The sequence below is a fragment of the Leptonotus elevatus genome, chromosome 2 (assembly GCF_054856555.1).
Source record: "Leptonotus elevatus isolate MCC_2025b chromosome 2, RoL_Lele_1.0, whole genome shotgun sequence".
In the NCBI taxonomy this organism is placed as follows: Eukaryota; Metazoa; Chordata; class Actinopteri; order Syngnathiformes; family Syngnathidae; genus Leptonotus; species Leptonotus elevatus.
The window spans coordinates 33,344,821-33,353,684 of NC_141240.1; the positions used below are offsets into that span (position 1 = coordinate 33,344,821).

The following is an 8,864-nucleotide window of genomic DNA, read 5'->3' on the forward strand; positions in this document are numbered from 1 at the left end:
TTTTTTGGGGGGGGGGGGATTAAATTCAGATGCATTTGTCTCATTTTTGTGAGATTTTTCTTTGGCAGAGTGACGTGAGACTGAAGGGTCGCTTTGACTGCCAGAAGGGCGCTTCTGTACAAATTTCATTCGCATTCAGAAAACTTGCAATATTCACTGTTGCCATAGCGACCAGGCCTCAATTTGAAAAGAATGAAGCTGACACTGCCTAACTTTTCATTGTTAATCAGGCAGACACGATGACACTCAAACGTGATTTCAAATGGCCACTTTTAATTTTGGATTGCATCAGTTGGCAAAAGGCAACACGTGTTCAAGTTGAACAATGGCACACACGTTGCATAGTTGAAGGTTCCTGAATCAAGCTTTGAAGGCCTCCTTTTTGGAAATAAATAAGGTTAAGAGAACGGTTGTGGCATTTGCATGACTTGAACATAAAAGGAATGATTCAGGAGAAGTTGACTTCTATACAGCACTTTTAAAGTGAAAATGGCACATTCAATTAAATTGGAATCAAGATCACTGGTCTGAAACATTCTTCTAAACGGCAAACATTCTTTCTGATGTAAAAGTCTATCTCCGCTGGCAACAGTGGCAAAACTCTAAACACGCACGCGCACACACACACGCACACACAAAATCAGCTATAGCAACTCGGATCTAAAACAGTGATGTCACCTGATGGTTTTGGCACTTTGGGAATAAGAATGTCTTAAAAAAGCAGCTCTGAGAGAAAGAACGGCTCCAATATTGCCCGGCGCGCTCTCCTTCAGTCCGACTGGGGCACGGAAATGGACGGCCCTTTGGGGTCGTCGAATCGGTCCATGGTGTTGAGCTGCATGATCATGTGCAGCCCGTACACGAAGATGGTCAGCAGGAGCAGCGACGTCAGCAGCCCCATCCAAATCCCGGCCGTGAAGAAGCCCGCGCAGTCGCTGGCGTAGGAGAAATCCGTCCCGTTGGACAAGCCGAAGCCCTGAATCTGCAAGGCCCAACCAAAAACTCTCAATTTAAGACCACTTAGACACTCAGCAGCGACAGAACGGCAAAGCTGACGATCAACCCAAACGTTGTGGAATAAATTGTTGACATGTAAACATTTGAATGCTTTCAATCGCTCAACAATTATGGAATTATGACATATTTCTCAATGTGAAAACTTGATCATGAATGTGGTCATTATTTCTTCCATGGTCCTGAAAGTGAAAATTGGCAGCGTGCGAGAAGTTCCTAAGACTATTGGATGAGCTGGAAAAGGTGGAATGGTTTGAACTGGTCAAGAAATGTGGACATTACTGCAAATCTCTTCATTATGGAAGAATTAACAATCACCAATCATCAATTAAAGGAAACGTCAACCCCCCAAATTTATTTTTTATTTTTAACTCATTCACTGCCATTTACGGCTATAGACGTAAAAAATTCATTTGAACTATTTCTATTAGTTTAACATTTGTTTTCACTTTTGCTAACAAAAGTATGAAAACCTAGATTTTTTTTATTGTACATTCAGAACAGATATAAAATTTGTGATTAATCGTGAGTCATGTGATTAATTACAATTTAAAAATGTTAATCGCCTGACGCGCCTAATTTAAAAATATATATATTAAAAATAAGGGGCGCGTCAGACAATTAAAATTTGTAATCGTAATTAATCGCATGACTTCAATGGTTGACTCACGATTAATCACAAATTTTATATGTTATAAATGTACAATTGAATTTTTTTTTCTAGGTTTTCATAAAAAATTAAATGAAATGGGATTTTTTTTTTAACTAATAGAAATAGTTCACATGAATTTTTGACGTCTATAGTCGTCAATGGCAGTGAATGAGTTAATAAAATGTCATATGCACCCTCACTGGTCTAAACACGGCATTCTGATGAATATTTTCTTTGTCGAATATGAATTAGGCAGCAAAATCCACCGGTTTGTATCCATCTCAGGGGGGTGGGGCCATTTGTCAACTTGCCGTCGACTTATAAAATGACATCACAGTTGCTCGGGTAAATGACCAATCACGGTTCACCGGTTTTTTTTTTTAGCTTGTTTGTACGATAGGCGCACACTGAGCCATGATTGGTTGTTACCTGAGCAACTGCGATGTCATTTTCAGTCGACAGCAAGTGGCAAAATGGCTGCCCCTCGAGATGTATTTTTTTTTAAAGTTAGGAGGGAAAATGAAATCTTGCTCAATTTGGGAATGATAAACGCTCTCAGCCAATCAAGAAAAGTGGAAGGCAATAATGCAAAAATCTCTTTTCATTTGGGAATATTATTGTGAAAATGTGCTGACTGCTAAAAAAAAACTTTGCTCAGATGTCTTGAATGAGACGAACCATTTGAAGTCGCAACAATTGCAATCTGTCACAAAATGAGGAAGGACGAGCTAAATATGGAAAAACTCTTCATTAGGATTTTCCTTTACAAATTTGGTCAATGTGATCAATGTTTTTGATCATTTATTGAAGATGCAATTTTCGGAATTTTCCCAAGATGTTCTGAATTTGGAAGATTGGGAACACGTTTGCCAAGTTTCTCACTGATATGAATGAGGCTTGTTGGGTTGGAAAATGCGGGAATGTGGCAAAAGTGGCAATTTTTGCAATGTGGAAAATAAAATTTAAATGCGGATGCTTTCGAATGACCTGGAAGTCGATGAATTTGAGTCTCCAGTCGGCCACGCTTTGCTCGGTGGAGTTTGGCACGAGTAGAGCTTGGCCGAAGCTGCTGAGCGCGCCACAGCGGAAGGAATACTCGGCGGGCGCAGAGATGGCACGGCCGCCGACGAAGGTCGCCGTCAGGTTGGTGGACCGCAGCTGCACCCAGTCCAGCGTGAACCAGTTCCTGGCCGACACCGGGTAGAAGCGCTGACTCATGGCGAAGCTGCACGGACAAACGGAAGACGAAGCGTCATCGCCCAATGGCTCAATGACACATTCCATTATTTTATATATTCAGTCATACCTTCAAATGTTTCATTTTTGGGGGGGAAATGCAATAGAAGATAAAGAACATACGTCATTCTGTCTCCATATCTGTTGCATCAAAAACTGTAACTACCAATGCTAACCTGGTTTTTCATTATATATTAGCATTAAGCTAGAAGGCACCATAGCTTGCTAGCTTTCTTTTTTTTATTACTCACTATTTCTCTAACTGCTGCTTATTGTCAAGTGCTTTTGAGTTTGAAACTTGCGCTGTGGTCTTTGAATTCCTTACCGAAGGGTGAAGCCTGACGTGTAGCTGAGCACAAGCCTGAAAGGAAAAAAAAAACACACACACAAAGACAAGACATTTGAAGTGACACACGCAAAATGTCTGCGGTTCAACACTCCAAGTCCAAAGGGCGCCTCTCACAGGGCGTTGGTGGCGTTACACGCGGAGTTCGTCACGGAGGGCGTGTCGGCGGCGAGGTCGGTCCACACGTTGGGCGAGATGCTGATGTTGAGGTTCTGCGCCCAAAGCATGATGCACGGGACGCCGGACACGTTGAACATGATGGGCGGTCTGACGTCGGGGATGACGGCTTGGAGCAGCGACCGAGCGCCGGCGGGTTCCCTCGCCGCCGGCGAGGAAATCACCTGAAAAATATCAAAGTGGGCGGAAATGAAGGTTGCCGGCGGCGTGTGCACAACAAGCGCGTTATGCGCTAATGGTGGCTCACTCGTGATGGTCGGGCTCCCGTGTACATGGCCGTGTACGCCACATTCTTCTCCTGCATCGTCCTCACAGCCTTGCCAATAGTCGCATCTGAAAAGACAAGAGGGATTCATTGGGATTATCACAAGGTATCGCTCGAGCCAATCGCAGCTGGGTAACCACAACTCAAAAGCAACGACTGATTTTCATTGGTTTATTTTCATTCCATTTTTATTATTACTATTTTTTCCTTTTTTATTATTAATTTTTCTTTCATTAAAAGGGAATTCAAGTCAAAAAAATGATTGCTAATAATATGCTCTATGCACCCCCACTAGTCTAAACATGTACATCTGATTAACTCATTTGCTCCCAAAAACGTATAAATGTGTTTTATTTTAATGTTTAAGCGTCCCAAAAGACGTATTTATATGTTTTTGTTTGTTTTTTTTGCTAGAGCTTACAGAAGGCTTTGATGCAGCCTCTCGACTACAAAGAACAGTTGAAGAAATTGTAGTTATTACACAAACGGCCAGTAGGTGTCAGCAGAGCAAAAGATATCAACCAGGGCCATGTTGAAAAAAAAAACTACATTACTCACAATTCTAAATAGATTTGTCAATAATGATGAAACTTAGCTATATTCTCACGCAAATTTCTGCAAAACGGAAACTGATAGAAATATATTTTTAAAAAATCCTGATGAAAGAAGAGACTTTCATCTTTGTTTTGGTAGGTTCCATGTTTTTATAGCAATAAAACACAATATTCTGTGGGCCTTGCAAAATCAGTCAAAATCCAGTAAAACAGCCGGGAGTGACGGAGATTGCTTCTGTAAAAATGGCTGGGAGTGAATGAGTTAATATTGCATTTGTGGAATATGAATGAAGCAGCAAAATGCAGCCGTTTTGATCCATCTTAGGGGGCGGCCATTTTGCCACTTGCTGTCGCCTGAAAATGACATCACAGTTGCTCAGGGTTCAGGACCAGTCACGGGTCAGCTTCAGAAAGCCCCAAAAAGGACCTTGTTTTTCCCCAACACTCTTTAAAAAAATAAAAATAAATCTCCAGAACCAGTCGTCCAATTTTCAAAATTGCTTGTGCATTGTACTAAGGTGGAAAGGGTTGGTCCAGACAAAATGAACATTTTAACATTTTTGTGAAATCTTATGTTGCTGAAAAGCAAATTCCATCAATCTTACCATTTTCACGTAGCACTTCTTGGCAAGACTTCTGCGACCTACACAGCAAAAATTAATGAATTCCAAATGTTAATGTTGACAATTCATCACGAATGAAAACATGTTTAGTGTTTTTCATATGGCACTTGACCTTGTGCAAGAAGGCAGATTGATGACGAGCAGATTGCTGGCGGATGCGTTCAAGTCCACACTTGACAAGGTGCCTGCGTCCACCAGGATGGGCGACACGCCGAGCTGCTCCTCTAGCAAAGTTACTGTGGAGGCGGCGGGCGACCACGCCACGGCGGGAAACGTCGCCGAAGACGCGGATGACCGCATCAGCGCCTGGAAACCAAGCGGCGAGTCACGAGCGGACGAGCGACACGGCGCTTGGAGATCAATGTGAGCGGAAAGCGTACCTCCAGGTTGGGAAAGACGCTATCCTGCTTGTTTCCAAACACGCCAGCAAACACCGTGAAGTCGTCTTTGCTCAGCTGAAGAAAAATATTCACATACAGATTGATGAGATTTTGCTCTGTGGATTATTTGGAGCCAGTGACTGGATCACATGAACTCATCAACTGCCGTGGACATATATGCTCAACTCGAGCTATGCGGTGAGTCAGTGTGTGTTTCTTAGACTACGTTCACACTTCACGCTGCAGGATACGACGCCCAATTGGGATTTGTTGTTAAATCCTATCTTTTTATGTCGTCGTTCACATTATGTAAACAAATAGAAGGTGTCAAGCCGAAACCGTGCACCTCCAAAATGGTCACTTTTCAGGAGTCTCCAAAAATGCCGCGTTTGTTCCACCATTGACAGTTGCAGAAAACGCTCAATTTCATTTGTTGCTGCCGAGGGTGTCCCTTCCACTTCTTAGATTTAACAGCCAAATACTTTTTCCACACAGCACCAGTTAGCTTTGGATAGTTTTTTTTTTCTTCAAAAATAAAATCACCATTTAAAAACTATAGTTCGTTTTTACTAGTACTACCTTTGTCTGATGTTGAGGGGGAAAAAAACTACGAGTAGTAGAAGAGAGAAAATACTTTTCACGGCACTGCACTGCATATATCATCTCGTGGCCAGCCAACTGCGAGGTAATTGTATATGAGCTGTTGCAATAGATGGACAAAAGCGCCTTCCCCCAGACAAAACATTTGGATTGTTTGCAAAGGAAGTTCCAAAGAGGAAGTAATGCTCCAGCTCAATGTCACACTACAATGAGACGAATGAAGCGCGGCGTCACATGGTAACTACCCGACGTGTCACATGACTCCCCCCACTAGCCGTCTCCACTTCCCCAACACGACGCCTCACCGACCTTGTCCTGCAGGAAGAGTAGCACGGTGTGGGCGCCAGAGCCAAAGGTGGCGCTGAAGTAGGAGGCTAGCTGCTCATTAGACGTGATGTGTCCCGCTGATGAAGAGGTCGCACCTGGCAAACTGACAGAAAGAAAAAGACAGACATTGGCAAGCCGTCAATATGCACAAGCGATGCTTGCGTGGGTTTTCTGCGCGTACTACAGCTTCTTCCCCACATTATAAATACTCCTTGGGGTGTAAATATAAATGTATTATATAAATATACAATAGGTGTGAGTGGATTTTCTGTCTACATATTGTAACTGGCTGGCGACCAGTCCTTGGTATACAAATATGCCACTTGTTCAAAGCAATGGGATAGGCACCCAATGGACATCCCATAACAATTCAAAATGGTGGTCTTGGTGAAAGGATGCTCTCTGCTCATTGAAAAGCATTGGACTTTGTATCATAATTTCATTTTTGAGGATTACTTTGATTTCAATATATGATGAAATGTCGTTTGACTACTATAACAATTTGCCTGGTTTGTATGATAGTCACACGAAAAAGGCAATACAATATGCCGTTTGTTTTCACGGTGAAAACATAGCGTTGCATTGCGGCAATAACAGGAATGCCCGGATGTTCGGAATTGTCCATATGAATATAAACACTATTCTTTTTTCTTTTAAACAACAAAAGAACGGATCCGTCCATCGTTGTTTTGAAGTTGTACAACATTACACTGATGTGTATTCTTATTCTTCCCCATTTTTAAACTGAAAGCTAAACGCAACACAAATACTTTAAACAGAGGAGTTAGGCAGATACAATTAGTACCTTATGGCGTAACCACAAGGTCTTAGTTTTGTCAAAGTCGTTTAAAGGGCTCAATTGAATGCACTTGCATGGCATTTTAATTGATTAAACGTAAGAAGCGAGCAATTTTACTCGAGGTCTATTTCTTTGTTCTTATTCAAATTCAAAAAGACCGAAGAGGAAAAGCTAAGTTAGCATCGGGTGCTAGCATTAGCATGATACACGGCGAAGTTCAGTTATCGACTACAAGATGCAAAAGGCGACATGTTACCCGTGTGTGGACCACATGAGCAGCGGCACTTGCGCGGTTGAGCTCGCCGTCCCGAAAGAGGCCAAGAAAGCACTTAGAAAAACGATCAACCAGCCTGCTGCCATCTTGACAACTTGTTGCCGGCACGTGACATCAAACAGCTGACTGTCATGTGACCAACAAGATGGCGCCACCTCCTGTTCACGCCCTCTGGCACTCTCTATCAGTTCGTCAGGTTCGCTCTCTCTCTCTCCGTCACAGTGTGAACTCAGGTTTCAAAGTAGGGTTTCAAATTAAGGTTTTAAACTAGGTTTAGGGTTTCATAAAATAGGGTTTTAAACCTGGGTTAGTGTTTCAAGTAGGGTCACAATTTATAACAGTGGAGTTACAGGGTTGCCATCAGAATGTGTGAAGTTTCCAAAGTAGGGTTTCAATTGAAATTAAGGTTTTAAACTAGCATTAGGGTTTCAAATTGGGGTATTGAAGTGGGTTAGGGTTTCAAAATTAAGGCTTTAAACTAGGGTTGGGTTTTCAAATTAGGGTTTCAAACTCGGGATTGGGTTTTAAATTAACATTTCAAACTGTGGTTTGGTTCCAATTTAGGGATTTAAATTATGTTTAGGATTTTCAAAGTAGGGTTTTTATTTTTTAAACTAAAGTTAGGGTTCCAAGTTAGGGTTTTTAACTAGAGTTACGGTTTCAAAATATAGTAATGTTTCAAAGTAAGGATAAAAACTAGGCTTAGGGTTTCAAAGGAGAGTTTTAAACTAGGGTTAGTGTTAGGGCCAATTTGAATAGGCATGTTGAAGGGGCATCCTACTGTGATCGATTATTGTTGAAAAATTTAATAACATCACAACATTTCTCTAAAAAATATATATATCAGAATGTCAGACAAAAGTTATAATTTTCTGAGAATATTATGGTAGGGAAAGAGCGAAGGAAAAACTTGGAAGGAAAAAACATGACAAAGTTGTTATATATATATATATATATATATATATATTATTAGGAAAGTATAAATAAGATTCAATTGTAAATATTATGAGAACTCTATTTCCTTGTTTTACAACAAAAAAAAAGTTTTACACACACAAAAAAAAATCAATATCATGATATAACATTGAACTTAATCACGTTGAAATGTAAAACTTGTCATGTTATAACGTGAAACTTCATCCATCCACTTTAGAATGTTGATATTGATTATTATTATTTTTGGGTCTGGTGTGGCAACCAAACTTGTAGTAAAGTACTTGCGAGTACTTGTGCAAGTACTTTTTCCACTTGAGAGCAAAACTAGTTGGAGGTGACGTACGGGTCCACCTGGCGACTGTCCATGGTGCTGTGTTTCTGACAGCTTATTGGCCTCAATAAAAAGGCAAAAGAACAACAATAACGCACACGCACGCGTGGCCATGATCTCCTCACACACTACAATCGCCGAGAAACTTGAACAAATGGCGAATTTTTATCCACTTTCGCCATTTTCTGTGCGGAAGTGTGTGGAAGCAGCTCACAGCTGTGCTGGCGGAGGGATACCTCGCCTGCGTCCACGTAACACTGCGCCTATAAGTGGAAGGGAAGGAGAGAAAAATAAAATACAGGACAGACTTTTTTTTAAAGGCGTTGTGGTCTTTTTAAAGTCCGAGACGA

General features: G+C 41.3%; 1 protein-coding gene across 1 annotated transcript; it reads right to left on the minus strand.

The window, feature by feature from the left end:
- Positions 1-253: 253 nt before the first annotated feature.
- On the minus strand, positions 254-7,391 carry atp6ap1b (ATPase H+ transporting accessory protein 1b). Its single transcript, XM_086067427.1, has 10 exons — positions 7,230-7,391; positions 6,157-6,277; positions 5,248-5,322; positions 4,980-5,173; positions 4,850-4,887; positions 3,673-3,758; positions 3,366-3,589; positions 3,228-3,263; positions 2,654-2,891; positions 254-982 (listed from the first exon to the last, which is right to left on the minus strand). The coding sequence occupies exons 1-10, from the start codon at positions 7,331-7,333 to the stop codon at positions 770-772; spliced, it is 1,329 nt and encodes a 442-aa protein (XP_085923553.1). The 5' UTR covers positions 7,334-7,391; the 3' UTR covers positions 254-769.
- Between the last annotated feature and the right edge of the window lie 1,473 nt (positions 7,392-8,864).

What these genes read in the sequence shown, in the direction of transcription:
- atp6ap1b (XM_086067427.1), bottom strand. Translation starts at nt 7,333, where the DNA reads ATGGCAGCAGGCTGGTTGATCGTTTTTCTAAGTGCTTTCTTGGCCTCT. An exon ending in TACTCTTCCTGCAGGACAAG is followed by an intron (nt 5,323 to 6,156) that starts GTCGGTGAGGCG and finishes ATTTTTCTTCAG; the next exon opens with CTGAGCAAAGACGACTTCAC. An exon ending in TCAAATTCATCGACTTCCAG is followed by an intron (nt 983 to 2,653) that starts GTCATTCGAAAG and finishes TGGGCCTTGCAG; the next exon opens with ATTCAGGGCTTCGGCTTGTC.